This window comes from Cyprinodon variegatus, unplaced genomic scaffold (genome assembly GCF_000732505.1).
Source record: "Cyprinodon variegatus isolate N-32 unplaced genomic scaffold, C_variegatus-1.0 Scaffold242, whole genome shotgun sequence".
In the NCBI taxonomy this organism is placed as follows: domain Eukaryota; kingdom Metazoa; phylum Chordata; class Actinopteri; order Cyprinodontiformes; family Cyprinodontidae; genus Cyprinodon; species Cyprinodon variegatus.
In genome coordinates, this window is record NW_015150695.1 from 212,008 (window position 1) to 231,055 (window position 19,048).

General features: G+C 37.3%; 3 protein-coding genes across 4 annotated transcripts in view; all 3 read right to left on the reverse strand.

Annotated features, from left to right (window-relative positions):
* Positions 1-1,651: 1,651 nt before the first annotated feature.
* On the reverse strand, positions 1,652-5,159 carry ccna2 (cyclin A2). Its single transcript, XM_015381805.1, has 8 exons — positions 4,593-5,159; positions 3,989-4,238; positions 3,808-3,914; positions 3,514-3,737; positions 3,226-3,430; positions 3,035-3,148; positions 2,262-2,395; positions 1,652-2,195 (listed from the first exon to the last, which is right to left on the reverse strand). Exons 1-8 carry the CDS (start codon positions 4,803-4,805, stop codon positions 2,144-2,146), a joined length of 1,299 nt encoding a protein of 432 aa, XP_015237291.1. The 5' UTR covers positions 4,806-5,159; the 3' UTR covers positions 1,652-2,143.
* A 1,108-nt stretch (positions 5,160-6,267) lies between these two features.
* Positions 6,268-16,081, reverse strand: bbs7 (Bardet-Biedl syndrome 7). Of its 2 annotated transcripts, XR_001481424.1 has the most exons (20): positions 15,438-16,081; positions 15,283-15,348; positions 13,060-13,122; positions 12,797-12,972; positions 12,519-12,705; positions 12,186-12,258; positions 11,988-12,095; positions 11,521-11,651; positions 10,897-10,981; positions 10,661-10,763; positions 10,373-10,565; positions 10,156-10,230; positions 10,006-10,074; positions 8,079-8,218; positions 7,768-7,932; positions 7,235-7,344; positions 7,055-7,158; positions 6,845-6,968; positions 6,555-6,754; positions 6,268-6,315 (listed from the first exon to the last, which is right to left on the reverse strand). XR_001481424.1 is itself a non-coding variant. In XM_015381813.1 (19 exons), exons 1-19 carry the CDS (start codon positions 15,471-15,473, stop codon positions 6,621-6,623), a joined length of 2,142 nt encoding a protein of 713 aa, XP_015237299.1. In that variant the 5' UTR covers positions 15,474-16,081; the 3' UTR covers positions 6,384-6,620. The 2 variants fall into 2 exon arrangements, 1 of the variants encoding a protein (XP_015237299.1); XM_015381813.1 differs by lacking the exon at positions 6,268-6,315 and having other exon boundaries at positions 6,384-6,754.
* A 1,104-nt stretch (positions 16,082-17,185) lies between these two features.
* tmem33 (transmembrane protein 33) overlaps positions 17,186-19,048 on the reverse strand; it is a 9,969-nt gene continuing 8,106 nt past the window's right edge. The window contains exon 8 of the mRNA XM_015381816.1: positions 17,186-18,070. Coding sequence (XP_015237302.1) covers positions 17,941-18,070 — 130 coding nt within the window. The 3' untranslated portion in view covers positions 17,186-17,940. The remainder of the gene's footprint in view (positions 18,071-19,048) is intronic.

Below are 19,048 nucleotides of genomic sequence, written 5' to 3' on the forward strand. Positions count from 1 at the left end.
CAGCTGGCGAGATCTTGAGCATTCTGAAATGTATTCATTCAAATTAGTCATTTAATTTCCACCTTAAATATAACTTATAAAAAAATTAAGGTATCATAATATGAATTTTTATTTGCAATACACCCTGAAAGATGAAACCAATTAGATTTGGAAAAGATTCTCAGTTAAAGTGACCTGGCTTTAAATTTCAATGCGAAGTGATACATAAGATTATTCTATATCTTGTTTACCCCTTAGGATGAAGTACTTGGACTGCTTTAAGTTAAATTCCATTGGTTTGTATGTAGGCAGGCTGAATTTTGTCTATAACTGGGCTCTTATGTAAGATTACTAGACACTGAAATGTTTTCTGTTGCTAAAAAAGTGGAGAAAGAACAGGAGTTAAATGGGCTTAAAAAAATGTTAGTCCAAAAACTAGTTCTGAAACATTAGCAAATAAAGACATGAGCATAAGGCCATTTCACAAATGGTAGGAATATTTTAGAGCACAAGTTTCAGAGACCGGCAGTGGTGCTTCAAAAAAAATGGTCTATAATCACTTTGCAGCTGAAAAGCAACTTAGTGCTGCAGCGTAAGGCTGCAGGGTAGAGAAGGCTGAAACTATCAAGCCCACGTACACGTTGCAGGAATCTGTACAGTTCCGTAAGATCACATATATGCTAAAGGGACTATTGATAGCTATAGCTTCCTGCCAGTGCTTAAAACCTTGGACACACATTTGCTTTAACTCAACTGCCCCTACAGACTTAACTGAAATCAAGTCTTAGAGTAAGCCAATTACTCTTAAAAAGTCCTAACATGTTAGAAATTTGTCTGCCTGATGAAGTGTAGCATGAACATCCCACTTTCTCATGTTTAAATACAATTTAATCTGCACCACAAAGGACCTTTTGGAGTGTGACATTTGCTAAAACTTTGCTAAGGCTGCCTTCAAAAGAAAGTTGGTCAAAACTAGTAATGGGTAAATGAGGCATTTGGACACATTACCAAACTGTATTGATAGCGTCTCAGAATACTGACACCTGGTGGACATTAAAGGCACTACAGGCAGCTTATTGGACAAACTAAACTGATTTGATGACCTACAATATTTAAGTTACTGTATTATGTCATGTTTAAATTGAAATTTGATATTTTTAGATGCAACCAATAATGTGAAACTATAACATGAAAATTTAGGAGGAAATATGCTAGGATAATATTTTTAAAACAGTACAGTAAAAAGTCAACTTGAATTCAGATAAGTTGAATAACTGAGGGGAACGGTTCCAATACCTTTTAGGCCACTCAGCTTCTTGATTTTAATGATAAACTGCAAAAGATTAGATTTACTATCATGTTGACAGAAGTTTAATAGTTTGAGTCAGTTAGAAACAACTCCTTTATCTACAAACATGAATTTCTTAAAACACTTGCACCTAGTGTCATGCCTTTTTTTGAAGGCGGGGGGGCGCAAACTTACTGTAGCCAGTTCTAGAACCTAACCACTTCCCCCAGACCAATCTGGATAACTTTGCATGTATGGCCACCAAATTCAGTTTTCCAGCCCAAGAAGTTCGATTTCTACATACATCTTTTTCAGGATGGATTCAAACCAAAAAGTATCCTCTGCTGCCCCCATGAGGCCAACATTAAAGATGCTTCAATCAGGTCATAGTTTAAATGGATTTTATTTACAAGAGCCATATTTTACAGTGCAGAGGATGCCTCAAAATGCAGAACCTTAAGGCACCATTGTAATGAGAGATGACCCATTAAGAGACAAATGCTTTAATCTGTATCCCATGAGGTCAAATGGTTTACATCAGTAAAAGGTAAGAACCAACAACCCAGAAAATTAGAACAGCCAGTCTGGGTTCTGGTACAGTGATGGGTCCTTAAAATCAACACTGTAGGCCCAAAATGGCATTTAGTCTTAGAAACTCACCATTTTGTCCTATTGAAAATAAACCCATTTAAACTTCTTGATTAGCCAAAAACCTGACATGTCTAGCATGAACATCGGGATTCAGAGTACAAAAATATTAAAACCTCTAAAATATCTGGCACTACTCCAAAAAGAGCAGGGCTTAATAGAAAATGTTGCACATCATTTACAAAAACAAAAAACAGGAGGATTCCATCACTACGGTGGAGAAAGGAGTCAGTTCAGTGTCAGTCTGGTTGGTGCACTGATGCAGGAGACTTCAAGGTACCTGTAAGAAGCAACATTTTAGCTCACCAGTGATAGCATTAGATTTTGCAATAAACCAATAACCTACTTTGAACTCTTGTACTTCTCCCGGATGGACTGCTGGGCGTGCTGTGCAGCGCCAACATATGTTCGGTGAAGATCCTCAATGCATGGCATGAGATCCTCCAAGGTGTAACCAGTCATCTCTACCAGGGACTTTGGCTAAGGAGGGAACCAAAAAGGCTTGTAATTTAAAAGCCACTGCAGGACTTCCGTGTAGCATGCTTAAGACACTAAAGTATATGTCTTTGAAAATTTGATTAGCCTGGTCAACTGGTAAAATACTTTAGAGAATTAAACCAGGTGAAACTAAAACCTTTTCCCCCTAAGATCTGATAGAGCATACCAACAGGAATTTCCTTCCTCATCTAAAATGCAAAATATTTTACAATTACTCCAACTCTTAAACATGCCTGTCAACTAAAGGCATGTTTAAGAGTTAATTCTCCAGTTATCAATACTAAATTAGTTGAATATTTCAACAATCTGATCGTTACAGCCGTATTTGGTAGGATCAAAAATGTTCCATTCAAAATTGTGCTCAACTAAAGGGTTTCTCCCCTCAAGTCAGTTTTGACATTGTAGCAAAGGTTATCTGCAATTTAACTTGCAATCCACATGCATGGAACTTTGGGCTAGTACGTTCAATGTGTGAGTATACTACCCATTGTAAAGGCAAGGGAAATGATTTTAGTCCAAAGTCAGGAAATGTGAAAACCCAGTCAATTCAGCCGTTTTGCATTGAAAGCAAAAGAATTCACAGCTCAACAGGGCGTCATCTTGACACATTTTGCAACCTACCCACGAGCTTCCATTTACTGTGTTGTTGGCCAGAGTGTAAGCAGCAGCAGCAAGCTGTGATGGCAGGTACTTCAAGAAGGGATCTGAGTCGACTAGGCTGAGCTCACCGAGGTACTGAGAGAGACCACACATTTGGTTTTATTCAAATTAAACATTTCATTGTGATTTACGAATTCTCTTGTGATACCCACCATGGCCAGGCTTTCCACCTGTTTACCAGCCGCCTGATGGCAGAAGTAATGGGTGAGAAACTGGTTTATTGTGGGGGCAGCCAGATCGAAGGAGAGCACTTTAAGCACCAGATGTTCCATCCTCAGAACTTGCTTCTTTGTATAAGTGTCATCTGTGATGTAGACAAACTCTGCCACCTCTGGAGGGTAGATTTCTTCAAATTTTCTGCATTTAAACAGAAAGTCACTTTAATAAGGGAAAGAGGTGCATCGCCTTTGATTACATAGCTTTAAATGGTAGGTACATACGAAGCCAGCAGCATGGCTGCAGTTCCAACAAGCTGAAGTTTGCCCCTCAGGACAGACATCGATGAGAGAAAGCGATCGATGTAGTTGACAGCCAGATAAAGGGTCTCATTTTGGAGCTTGTACTCTTCTCCAACCTCAACTAGCCAGTCCACCAGGATGGCCCTCATGCTGTTGGTTATGTCTGGCTGCTTCTTCATGTAGCCTGCCTTGGGTCTGGTTTTCACCTACAGGAAAACAAATATTCAATCAAAGTCCAAATATAACCAGAGACAACAGAAAACATGTGCTTCTCACCTCCATTTCTCTGAGGTAGGTGTGGATTTCAGCAGCATATTCTGGAACCTCGTTTACATTGACTGGCTTTTCTTCCGCTTCAACCACAGACATGTCCATAGGAGAATCTGAACCCCAAAAAGAGTCAGTTACATTCAGATTATGTGAATGACTTCACGTTTCAGCCAACTTTATTACCCACCAAAGCTAGTATCCATCGACGATGGGACGTCAATCGTAGCCAGAGGCTGGCGGAGCTGTCCCAAGGCATGGGTGATTGCCAGAGGAGACTCTTCCATAGTAGGCTTTTGTTTGCTGGCTTCATTCTCCTTATTAGAGGAAGATGAGTCGGGCTCATCCACGTGGATCTGGAAAGCAGGTTGCTTGGAAGGTGGCCTCTCAAAGCAGCTCTTGGCATCTTCATTTTTGGAAGACAAAGATTGCGATGACTCCTGGAAGAAAGACAGTCGTATCAGGATACTTAACCTGGCATGAGAAAAGGCCATTTAAAACATAGTTCAGTTAGAACTGAAACATTCAGTGAAATCCCAGATTGCAGGAGAAATCTCTGGAACACATGTACCTTTTAGATTATTTGAGTAGGGCGACAAAAATGGCGGACAATGAGGCAGTTGCAGGTCATAGCAGAGTTAGTTTGCAAATAAAAGCCCATTTAAGCAGTTAATTAAGCAATTGAGCATATTTTATTATGTTAATTGATAAGAGTTTGAAGCTTCTTGCATTCAGAGCGTGTAGCCAGCTGTTAGCTTTAGCTAGTCATACAGGCCGTGCAACAGCATAGTTACCTGCTTTATGCCGCGCTGGTTCTGGGCTTTGCTCCTCTGGTTGTTCTGCAGGGCTCCCAGGACGGTTCTGTTGCCGACTTGCTTTGGAGCAAGATTTTCCTGGTTGTCGTTGGCCGCAGCCCGGGGTTTGAGGGAGCCTCTCAACCTCGTTAGCATGTTCTCCTGGTTGTGATTCTCGCTCGCCGCGCTTCCTTGCCTGTTAGCTCCTGACATGTTTCCCTCTCAAACAAAAAAATAACCTACTTTTGGCCTCTTTTTAGATATATGCTCAGTAAATCACGGAAGATCTTTTGAGATCGCGTGTGAGCGGTTGCTGTAAGGAACAGTCGTTTCTAATCAAAACTAAACTGTTGAGATAGCAACACTTCGAACCGAGGCGCTAAAAACAAAACAGACAACAGAGAGCGGATACGCTGCAGGAGTGTTACTAAAGAAAGGAAGGAAACTAGCTAAGTAGTCATTTTAAGCGGTCTGGAAGCTGTACCAACCTGCAGACAAAGCAGCTATCGTTGGACCCCTTTACAGAGAATCATGAAAAGATGCAGCTTCTCCCAGTTCAAGTAGCGCGCGACGATTGAAACGGACCAATCAGACGCCGCAGACTGGATGACGTTGTTCTTCTACGGCGGCCGGAACAATTCAATAAACCTCTGATTGCAAATTCAAAACCGGTTATGGAAACAAAGATCATCCTCAAGAGAATTATTAAAAGATTTGTCCTGAACAAATGTTTCTCAAAAAACTAAATAAACATACACACATAAACGGCTATAGTTTGTATAAAATCATCGATTTTTCAAATCATTTCGAAAATGTAACATATATTTTATATATACCTTGCATTGGGGATAAAACATGCCAATTATGTGAGATAGCTGGGACATTTTTTTTAGCTGTTCCATGAATAATTATTGTAGCAAGGATGTCATTAGCCACATTTCCCCAGTGTGTAAAAATACATAACAATTTATTTAGTAAACATAACTAACAAGCATGTAACCTAATCTGAATCTATCACCATAAATATGATCAGACTGCATACAATTTATGTATTGCAGCTGTAAACATGACAATTATGATTTTAATCCGTTTTATTATTGACCTGCTATGAAGGAAATGTACAGCATTTAGACCATTTAGATTTCAGCTTTAAATAAAAATCCTAGAACCTCATCCATATTACATTTAGAACATCTTATTTTTATCTAAATGTAAATAAAAAAAATGTATTAAACTATAATATATATAAATATATATATATTATAGTTTAATACATGTAAATATAATATCTAGTTATGCTTTAAAGTTTGCACACCCTTCCATTAAAATCAAAAATAACATCTGCCAGCAACCATTAATAATAATAAAAAATGATATGATAGAAAAAAATGCATAAATGTAATCCATCAGGCTTGTTTTTATATATATAAACAAGACCAAAGGAGCTCCTCAACTAAAATTTTGTTGAGGCAATCACTGAAATCAGGTGTTGTCTGTAATGTTTAGGATATTTTCAGTCTGACTTGAGCACTTGTTGACAGGGATGTTGGTTATTTGTCTGGTACTGTTCTTTTTTTTAAGAAATATTTTTTTTAATAAAAATATAAAATTAATATTTTATTTTACGAAATTTTATTGTACTAGTATGAATTGATCATTTTCTTTAATGGGGGCTTGAATGTTTATACACATACATACAAATGCACACAAACATATGCATATACATAACTAGCATTTAGCATGTATTGATTTTGTTGCATACTAATAATAATTCAATGTTATTGCAGACAGCTTTTTCTTTTGAATTGTTGAACATGTTACATCAACATCAAACATATCCTTTAATATTTTATAATTGATCAGGATATACTAGTTTTACAAGCCATACCAAAATATGAATTAACATTTTATAATCCTACAACGTCAATATTCTATTAACATAAGTACTTTCTGAGTACAATAAAATACCTATTTCAACATTAGTTTTGTTTAACAAAGCAGCTAGAAAATAAAAAGTTCAGTTTGGCTTCACGGCTCACTGAAAAAGTCCAACAGGGAATCCAAATCATAATTATCAAGAATCTCCAGCAATGATGACACCTTTGTTTTCACATTCTGCCCCTTGAACTTGAAATTGTCGATAAAAAGATCAGTGATCATTCCTGCAGGAAGGATAAACAAAATAAATGACTGCAACCCAAATGACAAATACCATTAGAATTCACTCAAAGCAAAACATATCATGACTCTACCATAGAGCCTTTCAAGATGTGCTGGCTGCTTCTTGTACTCCTCCAGAAGATCGGCAGACTCGTCCAAGATGCTGCGATACTCTGGGATCAGGAAATCAGCATTCCCCTCATGGACCTGGAGTTCCTTAAAACCACAGGAGAAAGGATAAGAGACCAGGTAATGAATGCCTGAACATTGATCGAATATGTTGCCATTTAACTAAAACTCACTTTGAGAGCATCAATAAGCTGAACTTTCTTAGCCAGCAGTAACTGGTACTCCAGCTTTGGATGGATCATCCGAAGAGTGTGGCCAACAGAATCTTCATTTATATCTGGTAGATACAAAAAAGTACTCATTTTTTTCTTGATCAATACAGAAGAAAGATCGGGGAGAAATAGTGAACCTACCGTATGAAATATTTAGATTAATTTTCTTTTTGGTTGCCTCTTTAGAGAGGACATCTCTGAGTATAGAGATGGTAGAAATGTTGTCCGACTTAAAGCGACCCTCCCCTTTGCTGAAATAATCAAATCAGACATGTAGTTAATAAAATTCATTTAAAAATTAAAAAGCACAACTTTAAATTATCAAATGAAAAAGTATGCATTCACTATAAGGGTGCTGACATATTTGTTTTATTTTGTAGAGAAAAATCTATCTTAGATAGGACACAGAAGTGTTGTTGTATTTAGCTATGTACCATATATTGCATATAGTATATTGTATGTTTTATATATATTATATATATATATATATATATATATATATATATATATATATATATATACATGGTATATAAAAAACCTACTTGGCAATTAACTTCATTCTGATTCTGAATGGGATTAGGAGATTCTTTTAACTGCTCACTCTTTTGTCATGTATGAAGAGAAATAGTCACAATACAAATACTAATAGGGTGGAGGTCTATGCCCAAGTTTACCAGTAAGCCGCTTCCAGCTGTGTGCCGAGGAAAGTGTTCTGGAAGTAGAACGTAACGCTCTCCCCAGCAGGCGTTTTTTCAGGCACCTCTGGCAAACAGAAAACCACCCAGGAGTGAATCTCTGCAAAACTGAACTGCCCAACCAAACTGAGCTGGTTCATTGGCCTGAAACAGAAATGCACACAGATCTTCTTCAGTGAAACATTCAATTTTATCAATGCTGTTTTGAAAATGGACTGCATCCCAACATTTTACATCCATGTGTTCAATCAGTAGAATGGTTATTTGATGCTTCCGTATTGAACCTTTACCTGTCTGGGTCTATGCTGTGTGTCCGCTGGTGGAGGGAAAGCGGCTTGATCTGATACTGCCGAACCTGGCAGGTCTTAGGCTGCAGCCTGGGTGTAATATAAGCCTGCAAGGTTCCATACTGTCCCTCAATGGATCTCACCTGAATTGGGAATAAAACACCTTATTGCTTGGCTGTATAGTACAAAGAATCACATGTTAATATTTAATTGACATTTTTTATTTTTATTTCAAAGCATTTCACAGGGACTGGCAGCCTAGTAGTTAGGGCATAGAGCTTGGAATGCTCAGGTTCTGAGTGCGAAACCCACTCCCACAGACTGCCACACTGGGTCCCTGAGCAAAGACCCTTAACTACACACTGCTCCCCGGGCGTCGCACAATGGAAGCCCATCGCCTTCCAAGGGAATGGGTGAAATGAAGATAAAGTTAGATTAAAGTTAAATTTGTTGCTCTGTACTTGTAAAAGTGTAATGACAATATAAAAAAAAAAAAGAAAAACTATTTCTCCAAATCTCCACAGAGGTTTTGCTTTCTAGGAATTTAACAGGCAGTAAAACAATCTAAAGAAAAATAGCAGGTTTTGCTAAGGACTGTAGAAATATAGCATGACTGTTTCTGGAGAATTCCTTCAGTGACAGATTACTGCATCTTAGATGTACCAAGGAGCACTTCCGTATATGTTCCTCATAGCTTCTTTTGTGCCACTTTTCCACTAGTACCAACTCGGAGCGATTCCCTAGGAGTCAATTCTCTTTTTCAGCTTTTTAATTATAATGATTATGTGGTAGAGTTACACATTTTTTGCACCTGCATTCATTTGTCTCCAAGATGCTTTGTCAGAAGATTGTATATCTATCAATCACTAGAGGGTGGAGTCACTGTTTGCGTTGTGACCTCATAATTACAATGAAACTTGTCTTTTTTTAAATAGACACAACAGATGCAGCTGGTTAGAGATGGAAGCATTTAGAATAGACTTTAAAATCTCTGCTGCTCCCAACAGGCCTAGTGTGTTTAGCAATAAGCTTGTGGATACACAGGGTGTTGATCTGATCAAGAATTAGTTTCTTTCTCTCTAAACCTGCTTAATGAATCCAAATAATGTTATTTTCTCCAGATGCTAATGACTATTTGCCGGTTTCTTACCTGCCCAGGAAGTATTTGTTCCTACAATCATGCTTATTGTACAGTTTTCCTACTGTTCTGTAAACTGGCTGTTGCCATTTTCCTTATCTTGACCTTCTTATTTTCAACCGCATATACCTTTATTATTAATAACTGACGGTATCCCCCCCCCTTCCATAGATGCAGGTTGTTTTTGTCTCTTCAATCTTTACAGCTTAATTTGGACCATTTTGTTATTTTCCCTTTATTCTGTCCTGTTGGCTTGTTTTTTCACCGTCACACATTAATTCCCAAGTGTGCAACATTGAAAGTTTTTATTCTTCTTGGTAACCAAAGTGATTCTGAAATAAAAACTTAGAATCTGTGGCAACACTTTAAAGTATATCATCATAGACACTCTCCGCCAAAAGCAGAAAGAGCCTAAAGCATTACTTAAAATTTCAATGTGTTGATGTGCAGAGCTGATAAGAGATGTACAACAAAGACCTGCTGCAGCAAAGCAATCAGGTGGTTATAAAAAGGATTTGAGCAGGGTATAATATAAATGCACCCTACACTTTTCTTTTTTTTATTTGTAAATATTTTTTTCTAAATGTAGTCCTCTTTCACAGTCATAATCATATAAAATTAATTCATTCAAATTTGACGTTGCTATGTGAAAAACTTGTTTTGAAAAGTTAATGGGGTTAGTAATAATTTTGCAAACCAATGGACAAATAGAGTTTTTTCATAATCACAGAGTGATAATAAAAAAAAAACTTACCTGCTTCATCTGTAAAAAGACTTAAATGTAATAGTTACCTTAAGTTCAAGTCTGGTTGTGTTGGCCTGACATCTGTATGTGGCCAGAAGGAAGTTTCCATTAGGTTGCTGGAAACAAATGTTCAGTCAGACGTCTAAAGGCAGAGCAGGTCTACAGCTGTGACTAACTTTACACTGTGTAGAGCCCACCTCTGAGTCGCATTCGCTGAAACTGACAACAGCTGAGTTTTTATCTACATCCAACAGGTCTATGGGGACATCGCTCTGAAAGGAAAAGAAAGGAACTAAATTCAACATGCATACTGCTTCTTTACATCTGCAACAAGACTGTAGGATTTAGAGTCCCTCTATGTAAAATACAGAATCTTGGTTTATTGTATCAGATGTGCATGACTTTCACAAATACCTGCAGGAGCAGGTTGTCAATGGCCGTCTGCACTTCCAGAGTGAGACTGTAGCTGGCGTCATCCTCGCAGAGGGTGAACTTGTCATTAATGTTGAAGATGGGCACGGCAGAGACGGCCGTGCTGGACTGACTGGTCTGTTGGTAATTCTCACGACCCTGAAGGACTTTAATCTGCAGTTGCTCGAGCTCTGCCCTAGAAGGCAACGGTATGACTGAGAAACAAATGTGCGCTGAAGTCTAATTTTAACTTACGGCAGTGGCCTCAGAAATACAGAGCGGTGCTCGTACCTGAGTGCTTCTATTTTAGACTGAGTCTCTTTGCTCATCCTGACCTCGTCTCCTGCTGCAGCATCAGCCCTCTGGGGCTCAGTGGTTAGCCCAGTCACCCATCCTGAAGAGGCAAGCAGCATTCAATGATACAACTACTGAGTCCAAACAGATTTTGGACTAACTGAAAATGTAATTTTGGGAAATGTTTTGTTTTTGTTGTTTAATATCTGAAGGAAAATTAAATCTTTTCCAACCTGTATAGGTGGCGGTTAAGACCTCATCATAAGACTCCTTCCCCACACAGCCACCTTGGATGGAGGTTACGCTCTCTGTTAATACCTGAAAGTAAAAATGTCACTAAATTAGGGAATCTGTCAGCAATAATGAATATGAATGAGTTTGAAGCAAAATATTGTGAAATAAGTTTGGCGCCACATTAGAAGCTTTTACGTCCCTGAGAGAATCAGTTAAATAAGGGATTTATTGGCTCCAATCTTAAGCATAGAAAATAATTTTGACACCCAGCTGAGCACAAGTTGCTAACCCAATGATCTTCCTTAATTATCAATCATCAGATAACCTGCTGGTGGTTAAACTGATGATTGTCTCTTCACTAGCTAGTGATGCAATCCAGGTATATGTGTATGTCACTACATCAGAAAAACAATAAAAACTGCATTTAAGTTACAGAGGTGCAAAGTTAACACACACATAGCATCAGTAACTGCAGTTTGAAAAGCCCTGATCATATCATAATTCATAAGATAATGTATAGAAATACCTTCACAACAAAGTTTTTCAAAGGCATCTTCTATTTAGGAAAAACAAACGAACTAGAAGGAGTAAAGGCATCCTTATTCTACCAGAGAAAAACTCACATGTTCAAAGCGTAGCATTGGCTCATTGGAGCTGTCAAAACCGTACACTTCCACTGTCCCATCATCCCTGCCAACCAGAATATCATTCACTCCATCTCCAACGATGTCGTAGTTATCAATGCAAAGAATTCCTGATGGACGAAAGAAAAAGAGTTTTGGTGCTTTTAGATGTAGACCAGAACAAGAATACAGTCTGTATTAAAATAAGAAGTGTGCATTTAGTTACCATACAGTAGGTCATGTTTATTTTAAACATAATAAAATCCAAGATCAACTATTTTTTTAAAGGTTACACCATTAATTTTCATGAATACTGATCCACAATAAATTCAAGCTATTTCATTTAGTTCTGATTTAAAAAAAATAATGGAAGCTGTAAGGTTTACAATAAATTATTAAAGGTTAAATACGACCCTCATCCCAGTGATGACTATTTAATTCTGATCAGCCCTTTATATCAATTATACCTCCTTTCTTTTTTTCATTTTCAATTTCCCATTTGGTTGCAGCAGCACAGTCTGTGATCTGAACCAGGCCTATTTTTCCATCTGTGGTTCCATATAGGACTTCCTCCCCTGAAGCAAAAAAAGACATTGTGTTGTATTTTCTTCAGATTAGAATTGGTATGATTTATAATTTCAAAAGTAGACTAAAAGCTGACTTACCTCCATTTTTATTATAAAGTTCCAGAACAGATGGAGGGCCGGGAACTTCAACATCATAAGCCAGTTCAGATCCCTGAAGTTAGAGTTTGATTAAATCACTTCAGAGTAAGCTCATCAGTCTGATGTAATAGCTCAAATAAAGTTAGAGCAGAAGGGTTAAAAAAAGATAATTTATTTGAATGGAATGCTTAAATTAAATAATTCAAAGGTAGCCCTGTTATAAGCATGATTCATTTGGGTATTAGTTCTCCATAAAGAAATGTTTTCCCCACTGAAAAAAACAGAAAATCATCCAGCTAAATACTTTTAGAACTTTATATAAGTTTGAATTACCTGTAAGACTCTGAGAACTCGATCTTGGCAAGCCAACACAGGAAGGAGGTGAGGAAGTTTTTCAGAGGATAAACATGTGATGTCATTAATTTTGTCTCCACAAAGGAAATAGTCTTGGTCCTTGCAGTCACAGTAGTGGTTGTAGATGTAACTTGCACATACGAAAAGGTCCGCTCCTGAGACATTCCTAGAAAAAAACATCGCCATTATATAATTCGCATAGTTTCAAGTCACACAGTACTATAGAAGTCAGGCAAATGGAGTAAGACGGTTCTTACATGGCGTTAATATTCTCTGTGAGGTTTGCATCAAAGGTGAGGAACTGTTTGCCTTTCTTAGTGAATCCTCGAACCTGTGAACCAGAGCAGACAAAGATCTTCTCCTGTGGAGTTCCCACTGCACCTCCAAGGTCCATTCTGGATATTTTTGGTCCAGGGAGTGATTTAAAGACGGGCTAAAAAAAAAACAAGACACTTTACTGTACATGTGACTTTTCTGGATTCAACAACAGTTAAATCGTTTTAAAAAAAATGTAACTCACCACAGCTTCCCCCCTTTTCATCCCAAAACATGTAATAACACCATCATGATCAGCTATGGCAACCTGGTACACAACACAAACCACAGCAAAAAATAATGGGATACTTTAGTATTATTAGTATTATTAACAACTTTTCAGTCATAAATACTGACCAACTGGCTATTTGTTGTTCAATTCCTATTTTATATATATATATATATATATATATATATATATATATATATATATAATAATTTTTTTTTTCTTCCCAAAGTTGTACTTTGTCAATTTACCACCCCAAATCTAGTACCCTGAGACTGTACGCCAGCCGTAGGGAAAGGAGGCAGAGGACTAACGAGTGTAAGAGCCACTATCTAGGATGAAACATCCAAGATCCATAAGTACATCAAGGACAAGGCAACAGATGACATGCTCAGTGAATGTCTCAGACAATGGGGAACAGAAGATGAGGTGTCAGAGACTCCGTCATGGGAGGATAAGCCCCTACATGGGATGTACCACCAGAACATAATCGAAGCGGCAGATATCAGGAAATCCTACCAATGGCTAGACGAAGCCGGACTTAAGGACATTACAGAGGCACTCACCATGGCTGCACAGGAGCAGGCCTTATGCACCAGAGCAATAGAGGCCCAGATCTACCACACCAGACAAGAACCAAGTTGCAGCCTGTGCAACAAGCCCCCTGAGACAATCCAGCACATAACTGCAGGGTGTAAGATGCTGGCAAGGAAAGCTTACATGGAGCGTCATAACCAAGTGGCTGGAATAGTGTACAGGAACTAGGGTTGTCAAAAGTATCGATACTCAAAAAAGTATCGATAATGAAATGTTGTATCCGGATACAATACTCGTTTTTAAAAGTATCGATACAGTGCCACCACCAGTGGCACCTAAGCAGTCATTCATCTAAAGTGCAGAAGAGGAAAATGCACTTTCAGAACACTGTGTGATTGAATAATTCTGTGCACTTTTCAGTTTCAGACTTTTTTTTGTAACAGGTGCAGCTGNTATCAAGCTTGCTTAATATTGTGCACAGCATACAACCTTTATTGTATTTATTTATTGTATTTTATTTATTAATGAAAATATTTCTGTAGAATTTTGGAGCCTTTGTTTTTATCCACGTGGTATCGAAAATGGTATCGAGTATCGAATATTTTCCTAAGTATCGGTATCGAGTTGAAAAGTTTAGTATCGTGACAAACCTAACAGGAACATCTGTGCAGAGTATGGGGTGGAAACCCCAAGGTCACAGGGGGAAACACCTCTAAAGGTAGTAGAGAATGATCAAGCCAAGATCATGTGGCACTTATAGATACAGACGGACCGAATGGTAATGGCAAACCAACCAGATATTATAGTGGCGGTAGACAAAAAGCAGATGAAAGCCATTGTGGTTGACATAGCAATATCAAGTGACTGCACCATCAGGAAAAAATAACATGAAAAACTAGAGAAATACCAGGGGCTCAGAGAAGGGCTGGAGAAAACCTGGAAGGTCAAGGCATCAGTGATACCTGTGGTCATAGAGGAACTGGGGGCAGTGACCTCTCAGTCTAGAAGAGTGCAGTTCTAGAAACAACAAAGATACTGCGCAGAACCCTTAAGCTACCAGGCTTCTGGTAGAGGACCCAAGTTTGGAGGAAAAAGGGGGGAAGACCTCCCGCAATGGGTGAGGAAGTGTTTTATTTTTTTTTTTCTGTATGAGGGAGTTTGTTGGTTAAGTCACTTAACTTTAACCTGTGAATGACGCAGTCATAGAAAATATACAGAAAACAGACAATTTAGATCTGCAGTTTGTTTCAATCATCATAGCACAAAGAAACACATTCTGTTTATATTACTTTCATTATTCAGGCTGTTAAGTGATTTATTTTCTTTGCTTTATTTTGCTTTTATTATTCTACTGTATATTATTTCTTTTACACATCGTGTCAATAAGACCCATAAAAATAAACTTTTCTTACCTTGCCTTAAACCTATGGTAATACCAAAATGACAGTTTGACAGGTAAGATGTTTATGGTTTATTAGAAGATACTTTATCATGCAGCAAATAAATAAAATCTTTTTTTTATGTGCCACAGGTCATGTGTTGAATATGTGGTGCATATACTTATCTGTAGAGACTATGTTTTTCTAAGAATCTGTGCAATGTTATATTTTAGGGTGGTTGTCTAACTTCTTAGTAACATTTAACGTTTTTTTTCCAGCAATATACCTTTTGGGTTGCTTTTTTCCCCAAAGCTGGAAGTAACCTCATTGTTTTCTGTGATGTCACACCAACCTGCAAGACCACAGCACACAATTAAGGATTCGTTTCGGTTTAGTAGGGGAAAACACTTAATTCATAATAGCGACAAAAGTAGCGTTTACCTGAGTATAATCAACTCTATGTAGGTTGAGCTCCATCTTCTTTTAATATCTCAAGCAAGTATTTTAGATAAGATTCCAGCTATTAATATAAATCAGATGACGTATGTTTTTTGTTTTTTTTTAAGAATAGTGTGTTCTTCTTTGTAAGTAAAAAAAAGAACGACGAATTCTTCAAGGTTGGGATTACTTTAAGCAAAAGGATTACCTCGACGTGCTAACGTTAGCTAGCAAGCTAATTGACTAACACGATTAGCTGCCAGCTGTCTCAATCATTGAGCATATATAAGCCCTAAGGCCAGCGAAAGAGCAACACTAAGCAAAACTAATCATTTTTGTCCGATAAAAGAGTTAAAGCCCTATTTAAGGTTAATATTGAAGAGAAATTGACAACGATATGCTTTGTCCATGTGCCATTCGCTAAAGATTCGCTTTAGAGAGATGTTACTTGAAAATGAATCGGAAAGGTAGTTCGCATTTTCTTCTTGCCGTTTGCTCGCTTTTTTCGTTTGCAGACAGAGCCTGAATCAAAGCCGCAGAGAAAATATAAAATTGGTAAGACAATAAAATACAATACTATGCCCACGGCTCTGTCGTTAGGGGGTCGAAAAATTCGGCTGTGCTATACCAGCTGAGGCAAAAGAACAGGATCTCTAAAAATGAGCCGAGCTTCCCACCACTAGTAGAACTCCAACCAACGTCGCCACGGCAACGTTGACTTCCTGTGTTTTTTCTAAGCTGCAATTTCATTAGCTTAAAGTAGACCTGAGAACACTGCATGCTGATTGGTTCTGGGCTTGTTTTGTTTAAATGTATAAGTTATTCGTCAATTCTCATCTTTTTACTTCTTATCCACATTTTTTCAGTCTCATTTAAAATGTGTATTTTTTGTGAACAAAAAAAGTTAAATATAAGATATATTCTTTCATACCATTGTTTAAAGTGCTTATTCCTTTTAAGTGAAAAGATTGTGAGTTAGGCAAAGAATTCAACAAAAAATCATAAAAAGTAGAACATTGCATAACAGTAATAAGGGTTTTCATAAAGAAAAGGGCCCGTTATCTCCATAATACTGGGAACAGTGAGCTTATATGAAAGTTCTAGCACGTTAGTCCTTTATAGAGAGGGGGCTAAACTAAAAAAAAAACAAAACAAAAAACAATGCATCCGCTTTTGGCATTTACTTAATCATACTTAGTTACTTTAACACAATTGTTTTATATCCTACCCTGCTAACATGAAACAATTGTGGTAAAGTAACTAAATATGATTAAGTAAATGCCAAAAACAGTGGCATTATTTTTTTCCGTGTAAGTGCCAAAGTTTAAAGAAGTTTGTTTTTTGCAGTACAGTACACACAAACTGTAACGTGGAAGAAAAAAATACACCGGGCTTAGAAACTCCAGAATCAAAGATGGAAGTCTTACTTCGACTTGACTGTTAGAAGTGGTCCAATGTATTTTTTGAGATAAAAAAAAGAGGTCAGGAAACATTTGAGAGCTGTTAGTTTAGCAAACTTTTAGTATTTTAGATTTGTATTAGCTACAAGGCATGGTCATTAACTTAAATGTTCAGAAAATGCAGTACTGTTTAATTAATATGCATCTTTTAATTAGGTAAAATTTGCCTTTTGGTAAGAATAAATTGTATTAAAAAAAAAACCTGTATGCTCTTTGAATAAGAAGTGTAGGAATAAAGAAATTGATAGACTCAGTAATTGAGATCTGCTAAAAGTCAACTGCACAATCAGAAACTATTAATATTTAACTTCATTCTTGTCATAAAAATGTGGCGTCTCTGTAGGCATACAAGCACATCATATATGAAAAAAGTGACAGGCATTGAGGAGAAGAACCTATGGCAACATCAATAAGCTGTGGTTAAAAATGATGTAAGGATGACATGCATTGTGCAAATGATTTCAAACAAATCCTACAACAAAAAACTATGATACCTTAAAATATTCTTAAAAATACAGCAGATATTATCCCAGCTAAACAATCATTTGGACGACATAGCTACATACTTAAGAATATTAATTGATGGTACTTATTTCAGGAGGAGGAGGCATTCAGACAGTATGTAAATGTAGAAGTTGCAAACAAAAGTACATCTCTCAAAAAAAACAAAAAAAAGTATTCATGCTTCAAGTCTCTATAATCTTAGAATGTTATGTGTCATCACATAATAAACAATTTTATGAATAAATAATGACATGAAAGTAAAAAAAAAAAAAAACAGCCATCGTACAGAGTGCACCAGATATCTGTTCTGCTCAGCCAACATGAAACAGTGAATTTCCAGAAACAGAAAAAAAATATCACTAAGAGACTTCAGTGCTTTACTGGCTTGTCGTCAATATACAGGTAAAAAAGGGAGGTCAGACAGAATAGTTGACATTCAAAAAAGCTTTCTTCCATTGATGGAAATGTCTGTCCCCTTCATAGTTTAAGTCATATCATAAACGGCTGAAAATGAAAACTGGAACAACTTCTGTGTAGTCTAATCAGACGCCTGTGGGGGCCAGACGGCTGACAAAGGCGATGCTGCTGAGGCACATCCTTCTCAAAAAAGCAGGACAGGAAGGCTTCATAATGAAATGCTCCAGAAGAATCCGCAGCTCCGTGAACAAGGTGCTAGAGACAGAAGATGAGGTGTTAAAAAAATGATCTCATAAGCCATTTCTTTAAGACAAATTAACGTACACTTCTTAAACAGTATGCGGTATATTTGCTTCCAGTTAAACACCCATTTAGACAGGAAAACCATTTATTAGACAACATTTGACCTTTCAGTATTCTTATTAATTATTTATTATTTATTAATTATTTTTTACTGTATGTAATAACCAGGGTTCCCACACTGTAGTTGACATCAAATTCAGGGTGTTTTTAGGATCAGTTTTCTGAAATTCAGGTACGAAGGCATTAACCTAAAGCCATCGTTGAATATGGTACAATATATTAGCATCGACTGACAAAACACCCGCTGTCTCATCCCGTCAACTAAAACTCAAACCCATGACTAGTCAAGTTTATGTCATCAAAGAGCGATGTTTAGCTCACTAGTTCTTGTCGGGAAGAATTTAAAAATGCAACTAATATAACCGTCAAAATTACAGCTGTGGGAGATTGAGGTAAAATTAACCATATTTAGTTTTCACGTTTCTATTTTATATAAAAATAAAAAAATATGTAAAAATGAAGGAAATATACAAAGAGGAAAAGTCAGTTAACCCTTTATAGGGCAAGTTAGTGTTTTTGATGACTGGCATACCCATTACAAATTGGTTCTCCCTTCATCCCTCAGTGAGGTCTACAAGCACAAGATCTATATCCAGCCATTCAGCAAAGATACTGCTACATGGTTGATATATTACCTACTGTAAATTAAGTAGAAAAAAAGTGAACAAGTCAAGAAAAAAAAAGAAGGTAGAAAGCCAATTGAAAAGTTAAAAAGTTGATAAGCCTAGTTAAAGCTGTAGTCTGTAACATTGAGAAGAGAGCAGACTTCGACTGAAAATTTGAAGAAAAACAGGTTTCACGCCACTCCCCCACCTTCTCTGCTTCACTCATGCCCCACCTCCAAGCTCCACCCCTCTCACAGCATCTGCG

Bases quoted from the DNA above. Each gene is read 5' to 3' on its own strand.
- ccna2 (XM_015381805.1), bottom strand. From the start codon at position 4,805: ATGTCAGGAGCTAACAGGCAAGGAAGCGCGGCGAGCGAGAATCACAAC. The intron at 3,915-3,988 runs GTGGGTAATAAA...TTTGGGGTTCAG, and splicing joins GTCGATGGATACTAGCTTTG to ATTCTCCTATGGACATGTCT. The intron at 2,396-3,034 runs GTAGGTTGCAAA...TTCCCTCCTTAG, and splicing joins CAGTAAATGGAAGCTCGTGG to CCAAAGTCCCTGGTAGAGAT.
- bbs7 (XM_015381813.1), bottom strand. From the start codon at position 15,473: ATGGAGCTCAACCTACATAGAGTTGATTATACTCAG. The intron at 10,982-11,520 runs GTGAGTTTTTCT...TTTTACTTTCAG, and splicing joins CAATGCTACGCTTTGAACAT to GTATTAACAGAGAGCGTAAC. The intron at 7,345-7,767 runs GTAAACTTGGGC...TGATTATTTCAG, and splicing joins CAGCTGGAAGCGGCTTACTG to CAAAGGGGAGGGTCGCTTTA.